At 35.4% G+C, this 22451-nt stretch overlaps 2 protein-coding genes across 3 annotated transcripts in view; one reads left to right on the plus strand and one right to left on the minus strand.

The window, feature by feature from the left end:
- The window catches only part of LOC138124469 (cytochrome P450 4C1-like), a 72625-nt gene that overhangs the window by 17358 nt on the left and 32816 nt on the right, over positions 1-22451 (plus strand). The gene's annotated exons all lie outside the window — the stretch shown is intronic.
- LOC138124870 (gustatory receptor for bitter taste 66a-like) lies at positions 14834-21294 on the minus strand. Its single transcript, XM_069040051.1, has 4 exons — positions 21277-21294; positions 21045-21197; positions 15690-15786; positions 14834-14889 (listed from the first exon to the last, which is right to left on the minus strand). The coding sequence occupies exons 1-4, from the start codon at positions 21292-21294 to the stop codon at positions 14834-14836; spliced, it is 324 nt and encodes a 107-aa protein (XP_068896152.1).

A 22451-nucleotide genomic window follows, 5' to 3' on the forward strand; every position in this document is an offset into this window, starting at 1 on the left:
AGTCAACTATTTTTACCAAAAATTCAACGAACTTGTCTCTTTTTATCAAAGCGTTCATCCACAATGCAATAAAATAAACTCCCCCACCAACCAAGTTCAATATGTATATCACTTTAAATATCATTTCCATATACGGATGTGTTGCAAATTTGTATATAACATAACAGACTATAGTTGACACTACACAACTTGCCAAAATATTCCCCAAACATTTTAGCTTCGAGTGACGAAAACCCTTCTCTGTGCAATTAAACGAAATCACACCAAAAATTTGGTTTTGGATTAGGAGTATTTTAATAACGTTTGTAAATTTTTTAAACATTTTTTCGTCAGACCTTTGCACTTCGTACAACATTGTTGCTGACAGCGATCGTATTGTAATGGGTCTATTGCTTTGTATATGAAAATTATGTTGTTTACCTGACAATTAATAGATTAATGGCATAGTGTCATAAATTGGATTAACGATCAACAATTTGTATTTATGCTGACACGTCAAAGTTTTCAAGGGATATTAATTATTCCCATGGATTGGAGTTACATATATCATCACATCCTACCATCTGAAAGCACTAATTTATCATTGAATAAAGAAGTTAAGCAGGGGTGGTCGCGGTTAATATGTGGATGGGTGGTCGCCGCAGAAACCGCATTATTTGATCACTTGATTCCAGGTGTCTCTTATCCATAATGGCGAATGAATAAACTCGTAAACCGTAACCTGCATAGTGCGTTGAAGAGTCGATTGGGAACGCACTATGCAGGTTACGGGTCAGGATGCGTTCACAATCGACTCTTCAATGCCTATTGCAAGGTGAAATTTAAAAAAACACCCGATATAACAGATCGATTCTGCGTATGTTGTTTAAATAACAGTCCAATAAATTAATTCTTTGGATTAAGCATACAAAGCTAGACCTTTCAAGCTAAAAAATGTTACAATTAATCGATTAACCATAACTCATAATTTTTTCTCTCTTGTAGACTAAAAGGAATGACATTCATATTCTCGCTTAAGAAAATTGTTGAGGGCTGGCTTTCAGCAAATCAAAATTGTGCGCTGGGAAGTCGTCCGTTTTATTTATTTCAAAATTGAATTTTTTCTTCCTTTCAATTATGCAAATTGGCGCCTTTGAGTGCCGTCGACAGTTGTTACTTCTCATTTAGGTATAAAACGTTAAACTGTCAATAATGAAATGTTTAAATTTGTTTCTCCTGACTGCAAGGGGAGATATGAACGTTAAACATTATAAACTGGAATAATTTTTATTTGTCTGAATTATTAATACTCGTAGTTGCGTCTGATGTAGACTTAAATTATTTTTATCTTCAAGCGGTCGAAAATCGCGGTTGAAGTGACTCTTTTTTGTAACCGGATTTGAAATACTTCAAATCCAAGGACACCGGTGACCCAGTCAATGTAAAGTCGTCTAGTTGCCGACCTCGACTTCGTCTCGGTCTTCAATTTCTGGGCTCAGCACAAAAAGACTCACTTCTACTCTTAATGATATAATCTGCTATTTCGTATCCTTAGGGCCAGTTTATAGAAAGAGAATTAAATATTTAATTCGAATTGAATTTTAATGCGCGATTAACCCATCAATCCGAAACTTCGATTGGTTCAATCTGATCACGTGTTCTTTTAATCTCGCATTTGATTACGATTTACTTAATTTCGCTTCTATAAACTGGCCCTTAATCTTTAATAGCGTCTGCTACTTGTATTAATATTATAATGTATGAAAGTACAGCCCCAATAATCTGCAACAGAAAATTATAATTTTTTCTTATTCAAACATTACAAGAAATATCCAGTCGGCACTTACTGAAACTAGCAAAGCGTAATTAATCGAAAAAAAATCAGCGGCGGTAAATTCAACTCGTGCATTTGCAATTTGTAAAGAGAACATCTCGATTTCGTCAATGATGTCATGATTGTCAGTTTTAATCTTGTGGATGAGTTGACCTGCTCTGCTCGCCTGGAATTTTTGGTCAGCAGTATTTCTTTTTCAAAATGATCCACACTGTACCTCAGCAACTGTTGAATAGCAGAAATGACAGACATAGAAACTGTCAACTGCATAGCTGCTGCACGTCAGAATCGAGTAGGTCGTCATGAACCAGTTTGTAAAACTTGCCTGTAACTCTACAGTGATGTAAAAAACAGAAATGGTGAGAACGATGAAGATGTATCCAAACATCAACAACAAGCTCACACCGAAAGTGTCATTGAAAAGTCGAATCAACTTGGAGAGGTGATGATGCAAAGTAGAGATTTTTCCAAGAAGTAGAACTTTTTTCCTGAGGTTTTTATCCTCCTCCACTAGACTTACTTCTTGAGCAAAAAACTCAATCAAATCGTTGATCTGTTCGTTCAGTGTAGCGAAGCGAATTTTCAACATCAACGTCAACTCAACCGATTGAAAACACAATACAGAATTGAAAGCTGTTTGAAAACAAATACAAAGTTGCGTTGTTACGAAAATTGATGTTCTGTAGTGCGGATGAACGAGGACGTGGGATATGAGGAAAACGAAGAGAACAAAGTGCTTGGTCAAAAAGCGTCGTATTATTTCTCTTTTGGTTTGTTGGTAGTTGCGAATGGTGCGGTCGACTGGAATGTGGGTGTCGAAATCGAAAATGTTTGTCAAAAAGTGGATACATTTCCGGCGATTAATCAAACTGGTAATCCAGATCGCAGTAGTGTATGATTCTCCACAGCATGTGCCAAATATAATTAAGCTCTTGTACATTGGTAGTGCTTTTACTTTCGTCATGTCTTGATATATTCCATACGCTGTAACTGACAGAAATATGCAATGTAAGAGGATGTTGACAACGATTTTCCATTTTGATAATCGGAAATATGTTTCGGTGGCCGTAAATGACATCAATCCAAAAATTTGACTTGGAATGAAGAGAATCCTAAGTGATGCAATAAATTGTTTGAAAAGTTTTTTATTCGTTCTTGTCATTGTGATGGCACTCACAGCTATGAAGTAAACTAACTTAGTAATCAATATTCCTATTTCTATTAATATATCGTAACACAAAAATGATTCAATATTGACATCAATAGTAATTGTAGATTTATTAATTTGTCTTTCTGCTTTCTTATAACGGATGGTCAAATCATCATTGTGAAATGTCAGCTATCAGTGTTAAAAATGTTTTCGTTTAAGGAGGTTGATAATAATGGAATTATTAATTAATAATTATTATATACGTAGTTATACCTCCAATAGTCTGCAAGGAAAGACAAAATGTTTCGATAAAATGATAAATTCTTCAACGGAAAATATCAAAGTGTACTTGGTTACAAATTTAATGACTTAGAGTAGATGATAGTTGTATTAATATTATAATGTAGGTGGTTACACCTCCAAAAATCTGGAACGAATGAAAATACATTTCCAAAAATGAAAATACATAGAAGCTTTTCCTCACCGAAAATATCAAAGTGTAATTTATTGGAAAAAACCCCGCCGCGCTAAATTCCACCTTTTCGTTTGCTATCTGAAGAGAAAACATCTCGATTTGGTCGATGACGTCATGATTTTCGGTTTCGATCTTGTGAATTAGCACGCCCATCTCATTAGCCTACAAACTGCAGCGATCATTTTTTTTTTAATGCATATTTACCTCTTCAATGGTAGAGTGGCAGACGTCGCAGCTGTAAAAACAGTCAATTGCAGAACAAAAGCACGATACAAAAACGAAGCTGAGGGTCCACCAAGGCATTTCAGTAGATTGTATCGCCACCGACGCGAAAAAAAATCCAACCGTGATTACCATAAAGTTGAATCCGAACATCATCAACATGTTGACGCCGAAAATGTCATTGAAAAGTGTGACCAACTTTGACAGATGGTGATGCAAAAAACAGATTTTGCTGAGAACGAAGAATGTTTGATCCGTTTTGGTTTCAATCGAGGGCAATTCAAGACATTTGGTCAAAGTCTTGATCTGTTGGTTTAAAGTAACGAAACGCGTCTTCAACATCAGAACCATCGCGACTGATTGGTGACACCATATGGAACCACAAGTTACGACTATACACACATCAACGTTTGACAGAATCTGAGTGAGCAAGCTTTGTAGAGAAAAAGAAGATACATGGAAAATTATGTAAATAGCCAGAAAGAAGTGTTTGAACAGGAAATATTTCATAATTTGTTTGTTGATTTTCTGATATATTTTGGCAACACGCGTGGATGGAATCTGCCCATCAAAATCGAAGATTTTAAGCAAGAACTCCATAAGCTTGTCGCGATTCAACAAATTGTTTATCCAGACGGTTACAACGTAGATTGTTCCGGTACAAATACACAGTAAATTTGTAGTTTTCTGGACTAGTGAACTTTCATCGTCTGCGGTATTAATATAGAACAAATAAGCCCCTAATGTGACAGTCAGACAAACTGTGCAGATAGTTCTTGTGATTGTGGCATTTGAGGAGCGAAATGTGTTTCCCGTGGAAGAAAACGGAATCATTCCAAAAATTTGGCCCAAGATTAAGAACAATCTAATTGAAAAAACGAATTTTTTGAATTGTTTTTCGTCCATTTTTACCATCTTAGACGATCTGTACATTACTGATATCAAGTGAATGGCGCCAATACACTATTTCATTTGTGGTAAATTAGAAGCAAGCATTAAAACTCCAGAAAATCAATCCATCAGTTGATTGGATAATATTTACATCGTTTAAAAGGAAAAACAAACAAAAAAGTATATATAAATAAATATCAATATCAAAATATCAATACTTGCTAGCTTCATTACTTGATTTTTGTATCGTCTGTAATCCTTAATGCCGCGTGAACAACTTGTGACGTAGATGTTGTAAAAAGTGAGCATAGAGCAAATCAAATGGTAATATAAAAAATAGTGCTGTCAAAGGAATTATCATTGTTTGATAGAAATATCAATAGCTATAAATGAATCCTGCCTCGATGCCGTGTCGCCTTTTATTTTGATAGATACTAGATTCACCATTACAACTTGCTCCGTCTTAAAATTCGTCGTAAAATTCGAGGAGTTAATTATTATTGCTAACTATCAATTTAAATAAATTAATTGGTAGATTTAGTTACTAGGGTAGCTGACAATTGAATTAATATTATAATGTACGTGGTGACCCCTCCAATAATCTGCAATCAAAAACGTTTCAATCAAAAACTTTTTGAAAATAATTTAAAAATTAAAAATGATAATTTCACAACTAAAAAGAGTACTCACTGAAAATACCAAAGTGTAATTTATTGGAAAAAACCCCGCGGCACTAAATTCCACCCCCTCGTTTGCAATCTGAAGGGAAAACATCTCGATTTCGTCAATGACGTGGTGGTTCGTAGTTTGAATGTTGTGGATTAACGCACCCATTTTATTTGCCTGCAAATAGCAGTCACAATTTTTAAAAATGATGAGTGAAATATTTACCGCTTCAACAGTCAAGTGGCAGACGCTGCAGGTGTAAAAACAATCAATCCCGCAACAGAGACATGCCAAAAAGATGGAGATTCCCACCAACCAATCTTTTTGACTTGACTGCACTTCCACAGATCCGTAAAAAAGTGCAACCGTGATCATTATAAAATTGAATCCGAACATGAGCAGCAAGTTCACACCAAAAATTTCGTTGAAGAGCGTGACCAGCTTGGATAAGTGGTGGTGCAAGACGCAGATTTTGCCAAGAAGAAGACTGTTCTCCGCTGTATTTTTATGTTGACCAATTAGACTTAAGTGTTGGTTGGCGGAATATTTGACCAAGTCTTTGACCTGTTGGTTTAACGTGATAAACCGGATCTTCAACATGTAAACCATTGCAGCCGACTCGTGACACCACATCCCACTAATCATAATTAGAAAACATGAAAAAATTTCCGTCAACTGATAGATCAAGGATTTTTGTTTTCGAATTAGGAACGAATGGCAAAAGATAGAACTAGCCAGTGAGACCAGCTTGATCAGGAAAAATTTCACAATTTGCTTCTCGCTTTTTCGATACATTTCTAAAACGCTTCTAGTGGGAACCTGCGAATCAAAATAGACAATTTTAAGCAAGAACTCGATGAATTTATCTCGATTGAGTAAATTGCTTGACCAGACGTTGACAACAAGAGTTCCTCCACAGCAGATGCCTATTATATTAGTTGTTTTCTGAACTACTGGACCCACATCATCTAACGACATTTTATAGAGCATGTAAAGTGTTAGTAGGAGAGTCGTACAAATTCTCAAAAGAATTCCAATTGTTAAGACTTTTGACGCGCAAAATTTTGTTTCTGCGAAACTGAACGGAACCATTCCAAAGATTTGGCCCAAAATTAGAAGGAATCTAAGCGAAGAAATGAACTTTTGGGATAACTCTTCACCCGTTTTTACCATCTTGGCAGCTCTGAAAGTTTCAATAAGTGAACAAGCGGGACAATCAATAATTCCATTTGTTAAATTGGAGCCAAAGTTAACTCATTTATTTAATCAACGTTTCGGATAACAATAATTGATACGAAACCATTAAAAATGTTGACTTTCTTGTTTTATTACCACTTAAATTCCATTTGGACATATTAAATTATGTCTTCGGCAACAGAACAATCTTGGGGCAATTCAAATTTGTTTCACAATTCCCGTTTTGTGAAACATCTCGACTAGACTCAGACAAGTCATGTTCAAAATTTTTGCTAACATGAAGTTGACGGTGGTTGGTCACACATTTAATGATTTAGAGTAGAAGATAGTTGTATTAATATTATAATGTAGGTGGTTATACCTCCAATGATCTGCAACGAAGGAAAATACACTTCCAAAACGAAAATAGAGGCTTCTCCTCACCGAAAATATCAAAGTGTTATTTATTGGAAAAAACTCCGCGGCGCTAAATTCTACTTTTTCGTTTGCCATCTGAAGCGAAAACATCTCGATTTCGTCGATGACGTCATGATTTTCGGTTTTGATCTTGTGAATCAGCACGCCCATCATACTGGCCTACAAACTGCAGCGATCATATATTTTTTTTTTATTCATATTTACCTGTTCAACAGTTGAGTGGCAGACGCCGCAGCTGTACAAACAGTCAATTCCATAACAACAGCACGATACAACGATGAAGGTGTAGACCCACCATCGCGTATCACCCCATTGTATCGCGGCCGACCCGAAAACAAGTGCAACCGTGATTGCGATAAAGTTGAATGCGAACATCGTCAACATGTTGACGCCGAAAATCTCATTGAAAAGTGTGACCAACTTTGACAGATGGTGATGCAAAGAACAAATTTTGCTGAGAATGAAGAGTTTTTGATCCGTATTAGTTTCAACCGCGGGCAATTCAAGACATTTGGTCAAAGTCTTGATCTGTTGGTTTAAAGTAACGAAACGCATCTTCAACATCAGAACCATCGTGACTGATTGGTGACACCATATGGAACCACAGGTTGTGACTAAACACACATAAATGTTCGACAGAATTTGAGTGAGCAAGCTTTCTACAGACAAAAAGAATAATTGGAAAATGATGTAAACACTCAGAAAGAAGTGTTTGAACAGGAAATATTTCATGCTTTGTTTGTTGATTTTCTGATATATTTTGGCAGCGCGGGCGGATGGAATCTGCCTATCAAAATCGAAGATTTTAAGCAAGAACTCCATAAGTTTGTCGCGTTTCAACAAATTGTTTATCCAGATGGTTACAATGAAAGTTGTTCCGGTACAAATGCACAGTAAATTTGCAGTTTTTTGGACTGGTAGGCTGCTATCTTCTGCTACATTAATATACAACAAATAAGCTGTTAATGTGACCATCAAACAAACTGTGCAAATAGTTCTGGTGATTGTGGCATTTGAGGAGCGAAATTTATTTTCCGTGTGAGAAAACGGAATCATTCCAAAGATTTGGCCCAATATTAAGAAGAATCGAATTGAAGAAATGAATTTTTGAAATGGTTTTTCGTTCGTTTTTACCATCTTGGACGATCTGTACATTAGCATTACTAATATCAAGTGAATACCACTACCAATAGGTACATTATTTCATTTGGTAAATTAGAAACAAGCACTGGGAGGCTAAAAAAGGAATCAATCAGTTAATTGAATAATAATAATTACACCGTTTGAAAGGAAAAGCAATCAAAAATACATATATAAATAACTATCAATATCAATACATCAATCTTTGATTTCAGTATTGTGTCTAATCCTTAATATCGTACACAGTTTGGACCTGGGTGTTGTAAAAAGTAAGCACAGAGCAAAATAAATGATAATATTGGGTGATTCAAAATGATTGTGGATAAGTATGACAACTATGTACGAAAATGTATGCGGCAACTGTGTGGGTAGGATAAAGTTGACATTTCTTTGACAGTTCGTAGTCGCGCAATTTTGAAAAGTGTCAAGTCAACGTGCAATGATATAAAAAAAAATCAAATGCACGCTTATGAAATGTCATACAAATGTCAACTCTATCCCACCCACACAGTTGCCACATAAATTTTCGTACTTAGTTGCCATACACAATAATTTTGATAGTGGTAAATGAATCCTGCTTCGATGCGGTGTCGCCTTTTATTTGATAATAACATATGTAGTAAATACATTGTTTAACTTATTATTACTTGGTATACGTATCTACAGTGAATTTCGAGGAATTAATTATTGCTAAATATCTATTTAAATAAATTCATTGCTAGATTTATTTACTAGGGTAGCTGACAATTGAATTAATATTATAATATACGTAGTGACCCCTCCAATGATCTGCAAGCAAAAACGTTTCAATCAAAGACTTTTTGAAAATTATTTAAAAATTAAAAATGATAATTTGACAATTAAGAAAAGTACTCACTGAAAATACCAAAGTGTAATTTATTGGAAAAAACCCCGCGGCGCTAAATTCCACCCCCTCGTTTGCAATCTGAAGAGAAAACATCTCGATTTCGTCAATGACGTGGTGGTTCGCAGTTTGAATCTTGTGTATCAGCACACCCATTTTATTTGCCTGGAAACAGCAGTCACAATTTAAAAATGATGAATGAAATATTTACCGCTTCAACAGTCAAGTGGCAGACGCTGCAGGTGTAAAAACAATCAATCCCGCAACAAAGGCATGTCAGAAAGATGCAGATAACCACCAACCAATTTTTTTGACTTGACTGCACTTCCACAGATCCGTAAAAAAGTGCAACCGTGATGATTATAAAGTTGAATCCGAACATGAGCAGCAAGTTCACACCAAAAATGTCGTTGAAGAGCGTGACCAGTTTGGATAAGTGATGGTGCAAGACGCAGATTTTGCCTAGTTGAAGACTTTTTTCCACCGTATTTTTATTTTGGCCGACTACACTTAAGTGTTGGTTGGCCAAATATTTGACCAAGTCTTTGACCTGTTGGTTTAAGATGATAAACCGGATCTTCAACATGTAAACCATTGCGGTCGACTCGTGACACCACATCGCACTAATTATAACTAAAAAACATGTAAACATTTGCGTCAACTGATAGATCAAGAGCTCTCGTTGTAAAAGTAAGAATGAATGGCAGAAGATAAAAGTAGCCAGAGAGAACAACTTGATCAGGAAAAATTTCACAATTTGCTTCTCGCTCTTTCGATACATTTCTAAAACGCTTGTCGTGGGAATCTGCGAATCAAAATAGACAATTTTAAGCAAGAACTCCATGAATTTATGTCGATTGAGCAAATTGCTTGACCAGACGGTGACAACAAAGACTCCTCCAAAGCAGATGCCTAATATAGTACTAGTTTTCTGAACTACTGGACTCACGTCATCTAGCGCCATTTTATAAAGCATGTGAAGTGTCAGAAGGAGAGTCGTACAAATTCTCAAAATATTTCCAACTGTTAGGACTTTTGACGCGCGAAATTTTGTTTCTGCGAAAGTGAACGAAACCATTCCAAAGATTTGGCCCAAAATTAGGAAGAATCTCAGCGAAGAAATGAACTTTTGGGATAACTCTTCACCCGCTTTTACCATCTTGGCAGCTCTGAAAGTTTCAATAAGTGAACAAGGGGGACAATCAATAGTTCCATTTGTTAAATTGGAGCCAAAATTAACTCATTTATTTAATCAACGTTTCGGATAACAATAATTGATACGAAACCATTAAAAATGTTGACTCTCTTGTTTTGTTACCACTTAAATTCCATTTGGACATATTAGATTTTGCCTTAATCTCGAAAATAAAAATACATTCGGCAACAGAAAAATCTTGGTTCAATTCAAATTTTTTCACAATTCCCGTTTTGTGAACCATCTCGACTAGACTCAGGAAAGTCGTTATCAAAATTTTTGTTAACATGAAGGTGGCAGTTGTTGGTCACACATTTAATGACTTAGAGTAGAAGATAGTTGCATTAATATTACAATGTAGGTGGTTACACCTCCAATGATCTGCAACGAAGGAAACTACATTTCCAAAAATGAAAATAGAAACATCTCCTCACCGAAAATATCAAAGTGTAATTTATTGGGAAAAATCCAGCAGCACTGAACTCGACTTGATTATTGGCAATTTGCAACGAAAACATCTTGATTTCGTCAACCATGTCCTGGTTTTCGGTTTCGATCTTGTGAATCAGCACACCGATTTTATTAGCCTACAAACTACAGTCACCACTCTGGTTTTTTCCCAAACAAACTTACTTCTTCAACGGTGGAATAGCAGACGTCGCAGATATAGAAACAATCAATTCCATAACAGATGCACGTAAGACAAGCATAGACAAGTACCATCGAATCTACATTAGTCGACTGCACTGTTATAGATACATAGAAGAGTGAAACGGTGATCATGACAAAACTAAATCCGAACGTCATCAGCATATTTAGACCAAACGTGTTGTTAAAAAGTTTGATCAGTTTGGACAAGTGATGGTGCAAGGCGCAAATTTTGCTCAAGAATAAGAATTTGTTGGACATGTTACTTTTTTCGATTGGACTTAAGTCTTGGTTGGAGAAGTGTTTGATCAAGGTGTTAACTTGTTGGTTTAAAGTGACGAAACGCATCTTTAACATGAAGATCAATCCACATGATTGGTGACACGATATGGAACTAATTGCGTTTAGAGTACAAACATATATTTCCCTCATCCTATAATTGAAAATGTGCTCTCTTTGAATTAGTGCTATGTGGAATAAGATGTAAATAACCACCAAACAATATTTAATGATGAAATATTTTACAATTTGTTTCTTGGTTTTTCGATAAATCCTCAATACGCTCTCTGTGGATATCTGTCTATCAAAATCAAAAATTTTGATCAAGAATTGCATAAATTTACTACGATTGGTCAAGTTGTTTATCAAAATGGTAACAGCGAAAGTTCCTCCGCTGCACAAGCACAAGACATTTGTAGTGTTTTGTAACGGTGAAGCGTTAGCATCTATTGCACAATTGTATATCAAATAAACCATAACTGAAGCAGTCACACAGGTCAAAGAAATATTTCCAACGATTCTGGTATTTGATAAGCGAAAACGTTTTTCTCTGTAACTGAACAGAATCGTTCCAAAAATTTGGCCCAGAAGCAAGAGAAGTCTCATTGACGAAATAAATTTTTGGAATAGTTTGTCATCATTTGTGTTTCTCATGGTCGAGTTCGGAGCACCACTCTGACATGAATACAACAATCGATTTCCATTTATTATATTTGAGTCAAGTTAATTAATTAATTCTAAGCAATAAAAATAATATTTTTGGGTGAATTAAGTTGTGCGTCAGAAGTCATTTATTCTTTTAGTGTTGCTGCCAATTGTATTAATATGATTATGTACGTGGTCACTCCTCCAATGATCTACAATTCTTTTGCAATATGGAGATGTTGAACTTTGCTCACTTACGGAAAAAACTAGAGTGTAGTTGATAGGAAAAAAACCAGCAGCACTAAATTCGACTTTTTGATTTGCCATCTGAAGAGAAAACATTTCTATTTCTGCAACGATATCGGAATCATCTGTTTCGATCTTGTGAATAAGTTCACCTGTTCTAGTGGCCTACGAGTCAAAATGTATTCTCAGAAGTAAAAAATGTTAACCGCACCTCTTCAGCAGTCGAGTAACAGACATCACAAACCCACAGAGTATCAACTATGTGACATATACCCGTCATAAAGACGTAGATGATACTTTTCCAATTCATGGTAGTTTCGATTTCACCAGTCACATAGAATAGCATGGTCGTTATAATCATAAAGCTAAAACCAAACATTAACAGCAGTATCACTCCGAAAGTGTCGTTGAAGAGTTTGACTAATTTGGAGAGGTGATGGTGCAGGGTACAAATTTTGCCAAGAGCTAGAGCTTTGTCTTGAACATTGGAGCTGCGCATCACTAGATTTACTCGATTTGTGTCAAAATATTTAACAATATCGTCGATCTGCTGATTGAGAATTGCAAATCGCATTTTCAAGATTAAAACTAGCTCGACTGTTTGGAAACACGTGGCGGAATTAACTAGCGACATCACAAAACCAATGCATTGTCCTGTTCGTTGATAGAGGTTATAGTTGTGTGTTGTAAAAACTGTGTAAAATAAAATGTATGCTGTCATGAAAAGAACAGTCGTCAGCAATCGTCTTGTGACTCCTTTTTTGCACTTTTGATAGTTTATGATACGGCAGTTTTCTTGCAAAATCATATCAAAATCTACAATTTTGTTCAAAAATTTTATAAATTTGTCGCGATTTTGCAGACTCTTTATCCACACGGCGGATAAGTAAACCACACCGCAAATGAAATTTAGTACAGCTGTGCCTTTTGATATCATTGGGTACCTTTGATTATATACAGTTTCGTACAAGAAGTAAGCTACAACCAAAAGTAAAACTGTTTCTGTTAGAATGTTTTGGGCGGTTCTAATTTTCGAAGGGCGAAACTTTGTCTCTGTAAGACTGAAAGTCACCAAACCAAAGATTTGGCTGTGAATTAAGAAAATCTTAATGGAATTTGTAAGTTTTTTGAAAATTAAATTTGTCGCTTTTTGTACTTGTGACATCTTTTCGAAGTATACAGTAACAGCAACTTCGTCTGAGTAATTACCAATCTATTTTTCGATTACCACTTTCGTTGATTAATTGATTAGAACTCTTTTAATCTTGCCAGCAATAATTCATATTTTATTGTTATACAAAATAAGGCATATTGTAAAAAAACAGTTTTTGCTAATTGCAAAGTAAGAAAATATTTTTCTGTCTCTGTGACAGAAATTTTGTAAAATTTGGAACAAACAATTTATTTATTGTGCAATCATTTAATTGTAAAGAACTACTCATTTAATCTTTTTCGTAAGTAGGTCGTCCAAATGCTTCAAAAATTTTCCACTCATACAAATTAGTATTGTTGTCTCTCGCTGTTTAGAGATGCTGCGAGTTGTATCAGTATTATTATATAAGTCGTTACACCTCCAATAATCTGCAGATAACTAGTTTAATTTTCAACATAAAGTCTGCAAACTAGCTTACCGAAAATATCAAAGTGTAGTTTATTGGGAAAAATCCCGCTGCGCTAAATTCGACCTTCTCGTTGGCAATCTGAAGAGAAAACATCTCTATTTCGTCAATCATGTCCTGGTTTTCTGTTTCGATGTGGTGAATCAGCACACCCATTTTATTAACCTACAAACGACAGTGACTACTTTATTTTTTCCCAAACAAACTTACTTCTTCAATGGTGGAATAGCAGACGTCGCAGATGTAAAAACAATCAATTCCATAACAGAGGCACGTGAGAAAAACATAGGCAAGTACTCTCGGGTCTAAATGAGGCGACTGCACTATTATAGATGCATAGAAGAGTGCAATGGTAATGATGACGAAACTTAATCCGAACATCACCAGCAAATTTAGACCAAATGTTTCGTTAAAAAGTTTGATCAGTTTGGACAGGTGATGGTGCAAGGCGCAGATCTTGCTAAGGAATAAGAATTTTTCAGTCATGTTGTTATTTTTTTCGACTGGACTTAAGTCTTGATTGGAGAAGTGTTTGACCAAGGTGTTGTTAACCTGTTGGTTTAAAGTGACGAAACGCATCTTTAACATGAAGATCAATCCAAATAACTGGTGACACGATGTGGAACTAATTACAATCAGAGAACAAGCATATACTTGCATCATCTTAAAACTGAAAACGTGCTCTCTTGGAACTATTGCTACGTGGAAAAAGATGTAAATAACCACGATAGAATGTTTAGTGATGAAATATTTTACAATTTCTTTCTTGGTTTTTCGATAGATCCCCAATGCGCTCTGTGTGGATATCTGTCTGTCAAAATCAAAAATTTTGACCAAGAATTGCATAAATTTATAGCGATTGGCCAAGTTGTTTATCAAAATGGTAACAGCGAAAATTAATCCGCTGCACAAGCACAAGACATTTGTAGTGTTTTGTAAGGGTAGACCGGTGGTATCTATTGAACAATCGTATAACAAATAAATCGTAAATGAAGCAACCACACAGGTCAAAAAAATATTTCCGACGATTCTGGTATTTGATGAGTGAAAATGTTTTTCTCTGTGACTGAACGGAATCGTTCCAAAAATTTGGCCCAGAACCAAGAGAAGTTTCATTGATGAAATAAATTTTTGAAATAATTTATCATCATTTGTGTTCCTCATGGTCTACTTTGATGCACCACTCTCAAATGAATACAACAATCGATTTCCATTTATTATATTTGAGTCAAGTTGATTAATTAATTACATATAAGCGATTAAGATAAAATGAGTTCTGTTGATATTTGTCATTTCAAGGTGAACTGTGCTGTGCGTCAAAATTTGCCATTTATTCTTCTAGAGTGGTTGCAAGGCGGTCTTAAGTTACAGGCCTGGACACTGGCTGTGTTGCCACATTCCCTGGTAGGCCATTCCATGACCTACGGTGTTACAAAAATTTTGAAACCAATAGACATTTAAAATAAATTTTGACAAGTCCTTGGTCAAATTCGTCAAACTGAATTAAAAATGTCATTTAAGTGTTGCGTATCAAATTGCAACTCAAATTATGCGTCTTCTTCTTCAAATTACGTAGGTAGCTAAATACTTTTATTTAAGTTTCCATCAAATGAGGAAACGAAGCCAATTTGGAAAGAGATTTTAAAAATCGAATAGTGAAGAATTCGCAAAAGTAGCCATGCTTGTGCTAAAGATTTTAGCGGAACAGTTATTTATCAATGGGGACAAAATGAAGCGACTTGTGCCAAACGCGGTTCCAATAGCTTCTAATTACGAAGAAATTACACTTTGGGAAGAAATAATCAAAATTAGTAATGACGACACAATCACTGGAGAAAATCTTTTGGTTTTAAAAACGAATATTGAAATGAGACTGGGAAGCAAGTTACAAGAAATGGGATGGGATTTAGGCAATGGGGAGAACAAATTGTTATGTTTAAGTTGGAAATGCCCACCTCGCGTTAGTTTATAACCAAACAGTTTCAATAGTCCGGAACACAGCAGAGCATCTGAAATTTTATCAGTAATGAGCACTGTTATTTTTCTGTCCCTATAAACTATATATTACAATGCGATTACGCATTTTTGAACTGTCGTAAAATTAGATCACTCATATTTGACAAATGTAAATACAATGACAAGTTTAGTGGATTTCGATTTTTTTCACTAAATGTTGGTGAAGCAATGTTGTCAGACTGTGGTAGGCCATTCCATAGCACACTGTCTTTGGTCAGTGTCATGGCCTGGTAAATGTTGATCGCCTTGGTGGTTGCCATTTTTATCAATATAATTATGTACGTGGTTACTCCTCCAATGATCTACAACTCTTTTGAAATATGGAGATGTTGAACTTTGCTCACTTACGGAAAAGACTAGAGTATAGTTGATTGGAAAGAAACCAGCAGCACTAAATTCGACTTTTTGATTTACCATCTGAAGAAAAAACATTTCTATTTCTTCAATAATTTTGGAATCATCTGTTTCGATTTTGTTAATAAGGTCACCTGTTCTAGTGGCCTACGAATCAAAATGTATCCTCGGATGCAAAAAACGTTAAATGCACCTCGTCAGCAGCCGCGGAACAAACATCACATACCCACAGAGTATCAACTATGTAACATATACCCGTCATAAAGACGTACATGATATTTTTCCAATTCATGTTTTCTTCGATTTCAGCTGTCACATGGAATAGCATTGTCGTTATCATCACAAAGCTGAAACCAAACATTAACAGCAGTATCACTCCGAAAGTGTCGTTGAAGAGTTTGACTAATTTGTTGAATGTTGGAGCTGCGCATCACTAGATTTACTTGATTTGTGTCAAAATATTTAACAATATCGTCGATCTGCTGATTGAGAATTGCAAATCGCATTTTCAAGATTAAAACTAGCTCGACTGTTTGGAAACACGTGGCGGAATTAACTAGCGACATCACAAAACCAATGCATTGTCCTGTTCGTTGAGAGAGGTAATAGTTGTGTGTTGTAAAAACGGTGTAAAATAAAATGTATGCTGTCATGAAAAGTACATTCATCAACAATCGTCTTGTGACTCCTTTTTTGCATTTTTGATAGTTTAAGATACGGCAGTTTTCTTGCAAAATCATATCAAAATCTGCAATTTTGTTCAAAATTTTTATAAATTTGTCGCTATTTAGCAGACTCTTTATCCACACAGCGGATAAGTAAACCACACCGCAAATGAAATCTAGTACAGCTGTACCTTTTGATATCATTGGGTACCTTTGATCATATACAGTTTCGTACAAGAAGTAAGCTACAACCGAAAGTAAAACTGTTTCTGTTGGAATGTTTTGGGCGGCTCTAATTTTTGAAGGGCGAAACTTTGTCTCTGTAAGACTGAAAGTCACCAAGCCGAAGATTTGGCTCTGGATTAAGAGAATCTTAATGGAATTTGTAAATTTTTTGAAATTGAAATTTGTTGGTTTTTGTACTTGTGACATCTTTTCGAAGTATACAGTGACAGCAACTTTGTCTAAGTAATTACCAATCTATTTTTCGATGACCACTTTCGTTAATCAATTGATTGGAACTCATTTAATCTTGCCAGCAATAATTCACTTTTTATTATACAAAATAAGGCATATTGTAGAAAAACAGTTTTTGCTAAGAGGAAAGTAAGAAAATATTTTTCTGTCTTGCGACAGAAATTTTGTAAAATTTGGAACAAAGAATTTATTGTGCAACCATTTAATTGAAAAGAACTGATCATTTAATCTTTTTTGTAAGTAGGTCGTCCAAATGCTTCAAAAATTCTCCATTTATACAAATTAGTAATGTTGTCTTGCGTTGTTTAGAGATGCTGCCAGTTGTATCAGTATTATTATATAAGTCGTTACACCTCCAATAATCTGCAGATAACTAGTTTAATTTTCAACATAGAAGTCTGCAAACTAGCTTACCGAAAATATCAGAGTGTAATTTATTGGGAAAAATCCCGCTGCGCTAAATTCAACCTTCTCGTTGGCAATCTGAAGAGAAAACATCTCGATTTCGTCAATCATGTCCCGGTTTTCTGTTTCGATCTGGTGAATCAGCACACCCATTTTATTAACCTAGAAATGACAGTTACCACACCATTTTTTCCCAAAGAAACTTACTTCTTCAATGGTAGAATAGCAGACGTCGCAGATGTAAAAGCAATCACTTCCATAACAGAAGCACGTGAGAAAAATATAGGCAAGTGCTGTCGGCTCTACATAAGTCGACTGCAGTATTATAGATGCATAGAAGAGTGCAATGGTAATGATAACGAAACTTAATCCGAACATCACCAGCATATTTAGACCAAATGTGTCGTTAAAAAGTTTGATCAGTTTGGACAAGTGGTGGTGCAAGGCGCAGATCTTGCTAAGGAATAAGAATTTTTCGGTTATGTTGTTATTTTTTTCGATTGGACTTAAGTCTTGGTTGGAGAAGTGTTTGACCAAGGTGTTAACCTGTTGGTTTAAAATGACGAAGCGCATCTTTAACATGAAGATCAATCCAAATGATTGGTGACAGAATATGGAACTAAATACAGTCAAAGAACACGCATATACTTGCATCATCTTATAACTGAAAATATCCCGTCTTGGAATTATTGCTATGTGGAAAACGATGTAAATAACCAGGATAGAATGTTTAGTGATGAAATATTTTACAATTTGTTTCTTGGTTTTTCGATAGATCCTCAATACGCTCTCTGTGGATATCTGTCTGTCAAAATCAAAAAATTTGACCAAGAATTGCATAAATTTATTGCGATTGGTCAAGTTGTTTATCAAAATGGTAACAGCGAAAATTAATCCGCTGCACAAGCACAAGACATTTGTAGTGGTTTGTAAGGGTAAACCGGTGGTATCTATTGCACAATCGTATAACAAATAAATCGTAAATGAAGCAACCACACAGGTCAAAAAAATATTTCCGACGATTCTGGTATTTGATGAGCGAAAATGTTTTTCTCTGTGACAGAACGGAATCGTTCCAAAAATTTGGCCCAGAACCAAGAGAAGTCTCATTGACGAAATAAATTTTTGAAATAATGTATCATCATTTGTGTTCCTCATGGTCTAGTTTGGTGCACCACTCTCAAATGAATACAACAATCGATTTCCATTTATTATATTTGAGTCTAGTTGATTAATTAATTACATATAAGCGATTAAGATAAAATGAGTTCTGTTGATTTTTGTCACTTCAACATGAATTAGGTTGTTGCGTCAAAACTTGTCATTTATTCTTTTAGACTGGTTGCCAATTGTATCAATATAATTATGTACGTGGTCACTCCTCCGATGATCTACAACTCTTTTGCAATATGAAGTTGTTGGACTCTGCTCACTTACGGAAAAGACTAGAGTATAGTTGATTGGAAAGAAACCGGCTGCACTAAATTCGACTTTTTGATTTGCCATCTGAAGAGAAAACATTTCTATTTCTGCAACGATGTCGCAATCATCTGTTTCGATTTTGTGAATAAGTTCACCTGTTCTAGTACCCTACAAATCAAAATGTATTCTCGGTTGTAAAAAATGTTAACTGCACCTCTTCAGCAGTCGAGTGACAGACATCACATACCCACAGAGTGTCAACTATGTAACATATACCCGTCATAAAGACGTACATGATATTTTTCCAATTCATGGTATCTTCGATTTCAGCAGTCACATAGAATAGCATTGTCGTTATAATAATAAAGCTGAAACCAAACATTAACAGCAGTATCACTCCGAAAGTGTCGTTGAAGAGTTTGACTAATTTGGAGAGGTGATGGTGTAGGGTACAAATTTTGCCAAGAGCTAGAGCTCTGTCTTGAACATTGGAGCTGTGCATGACTAGATTTACTCGATTGGTGTTAAAATACTTGACAATTTCGTCGATCTGCTGGTTGAGAATTGCAAATCGTAGTTTCAAGATTGAAACCAACTCGACGGTTTGCAGACACGTGGCGGAATTAACTAGCCCCATAGTAAAACCAATACATTGTCCTGTTCGTTGATAGAAATCATATTTGACTGATGTAAAAACCGAGTAAAATGAAATGTACATTGTCATGAAAAGATAATTCGTCAACAGTCGCCTTGTAACTCCTTTTTTAGATTTTTGATAGTTCACGATACGACAGTTTTCTTGCAAAATGATGTCAAAATCGACAATTTTGTTCAAAAATTTGATAAACTTGTTGCGATTTAGCAGACTCTTTATCCACACTGCTGATAAGAAAACAACACCGCAACTGAAATTCAGTACAACTGTCGCTCTTGGTATCATTGGATACATTTGGTTATAAACAGTTTCGTACAAGAAGTATGCTACAAAAGAGAGTAAAACTAATTCTGTTAGAACGTTTTGGGCGGTTCTAATTTTCGAAGGACGAAACTTTGTCTCTGTAAAATTGAAAGTCACCAAACCGAAGATTTGGCCCTGGATTAAGAGGGTCTTAATGGAATTTGTAAATTTTTTGAAAATGAAATTGGTCGGGTTTTGTACTTGTGACATCTTTTCGAAGTATACCGTAACAACAACTTTGTCTAAGTAATTACTAATCTATTTTTCGATGACCAATTTCGTTAATTCATTGTTTATCAACAGTTGATTAAAACACTTTTAATCTTGCCAGGCCAGCCACAATTCGCATTTTATTTATGTATTGGGTGATTGAAATAAATGATTGTGGATAAATATGGCAACTATGTACGAAAATGTATGTGTCAACTGTGTGGGTAGGATAGAGATGACATTTGTTTGACAATTCATAGTCGCGCAATTTTGATAATTTTGATAATAATGGTATAAAATAGTAGATTATGCACCGAGAGAGTGAAGTGCATGATTTTTACCCGAGGTGCAGGTTGTAGCTACAAAGCACTGAGGGTAAAAATCATTCACTCCTGAGGTGCATATAACGGGTGTTTTTTAAAATTTAGCGTCGAAGTAGGCGTTGAACTGTCGATTGTGAACGCACTATACAGGTTACGGATCACGGATCAGCTGTTCAAATCTGACACTTTTACACGAGTGATGCGATCTCAATCGACTCTCCAACGCCTACTTCGATGCCAAATTTAAAAAAACACCCTTTACTATTTTTTGCACGACCCTACGATTTTTATTAAAAAATCCGAGAATTTGAAAATAGTTCTTAACTGTTAAGCAGTTTCCTCTAATTCTTCCGTTATCACTTCTTGAATTGATTGTAAGAGTCGGTAATAAGCATTTCAATCTCTCATAGTGATAATTTATTCTTCAATGAGATAACAAAAATGACAAATTAATGAAAAATGGTTTTAAACATTATTTTGCTAAAAATGATTGAAGTTCCTACATCAAGAACCTAGTTTATTAAATCTTTGACATTATCATTTGATTGAAAAGAATTGATCTTTTTCGGAAGTAAGACGTCCAAATGCTTCAAAAACTCTTCAGTCATACAAATTAGTAATTTTGTCTTTCGTCATTTAGAGTTGCTGCCAGTTGTATCAGTATTATTATATAAGTAGTTACACCTCCAATAATCTGCAGATAACTAGTTTAATTTTGAAAATAAAAGTCTTGCAAACTAGCTTACCGAAAATATCAAAGCGTAATTTATTGGAAAAAACCCGGCAGCGTTGAATTCAACGTTGTGATTTGCAATCTGAAGCGAAAACATTTCTATTTCGTCGACGATGTCGGTATCTTCAGTGTCAATTTTATGAAGGAGTTCACCTGTTCTAGAGGCCTACGAATCAAAATGTAATCTGTGAAATCGATTATGGTATCTGCACCTCTTCAACAGTTGAATAGCAGACATCGCAAACCCATAGAGTATCTACCATGTAGCATATACTGGTCATGAAGACGTAGACAACACTTGTCCACTTTATGTCATTTGCTTGAAGTGCACCAGTTACGTAAAATAGCGTAGTCGTTGTGGTCATAAAATTGAAACCAAACATCAACAACAGCGTCATTCCGAAGTTGTCATTGAAGAGTTTAACTAATTTTGAGAGCTGGTGGTGCAACGTGCAGATCTTACCAAGAGCTAGGGCTCTATCTTGAATTTGAGAACTATTCGAGACTAGATTTACTTGACGGGTTGCGAAATACTCCACAATGTCGTCGATTTGTTGGTTTAGAATTGCAAATCGCGTTTTCAACAATAAAACTAATTCGACTGTTTGATGACATACTGCGGCGTTAACTATTGATATAAAGAAACCAAGATATTGCCCAATTTGTTTGTAAATATCAAATTGATATCTTGTAAAAGCTGCATAAAATGAAATGTACGCTACCAGGAACAAATTTTTCGTCAACGCTCGTCTGACAACTCCTTTCTTGCACTCTTGGTAATTCACAAGACGACATTTCTCTTGTAACGTGTCGTCAAAATCGACAAGTTTGTTCAAAAATGTGATAAACTTGTCGCGATTTAGCAAACCGTTCATCCAGGCAACGCACATGTAAGTGGTACCGCAAGAGAAATTCAGTAGAGTTGTCGTTTTTGGTATCGATTGATTCGCTTGGTCTTTCACACATTCGCACAAGAAATAAACAACGAATGCGTTCAAAACACCAATCATCAGAATGCTTTGAACTGATCTTGTTTTCGAAGGACGAAAGTTTGTCTCTGCTAAACTGAAAGTAACTAAACCAAATATTTGGCTTTGGATTAAGAAAATCTTAATTGAGTCGGTGAATTTTTTAAAAGTGTCAGTCGATCTTTGTGCTTTTGGCATCTTTACCACAACACTGACTGCAGCCAACTTCACGACAATATCCAATTGATCAATAACTCACGACGACCACTTCCGTTAATTGTTTAACTATCAATAACTGGTATTAGTACTCGTAGTTTTACAAATTATTTATTGATTCAACAATTTTTCAAATTTTGACACACCGCAAGAATATCGCAATCCTCATTAAGGATATCAAAGTATTCTTGATGGAAGAAAATTGCAGAGACTGCGCCCTTTAGAGTCGATTCTGT

The sequence above is a fragment of the Tenebrio molitor genome, chromosome 2 (genome assembly GCF_963966145.1).
Source record: "Tenebrio molitor chromosome 2, icTenMoli1.1, whole genome shotgun sequence".
In the NCBI taxonomy this organism is placed as follows: Eukaryota; Metazoa; Arthropoda; class Insecta; order Coleoptera; family Tenebrionidae; genus Tenebrio; species Tenebrio molitor.

Bases quoted from the DNA above. Each gene is read 5' to 3' on its own strand.
- LOC138124870 (XM_069040051.1), bottom strand. The intron at 15,787-21,044 runs GTAAGCTAGTTT...AAAGAGTTGTAG, and splicing joins ATTACGCTTTGATATTTTCG to ATCATTGGAGGAGTAACCAC. The intron at 14,890-15,689 runs GTGTGCTATGGA...GTAACACCGTAG, and splicing joins CATGACACTGACCAAAGACA to GTCATGGAATGGCCTACCAG.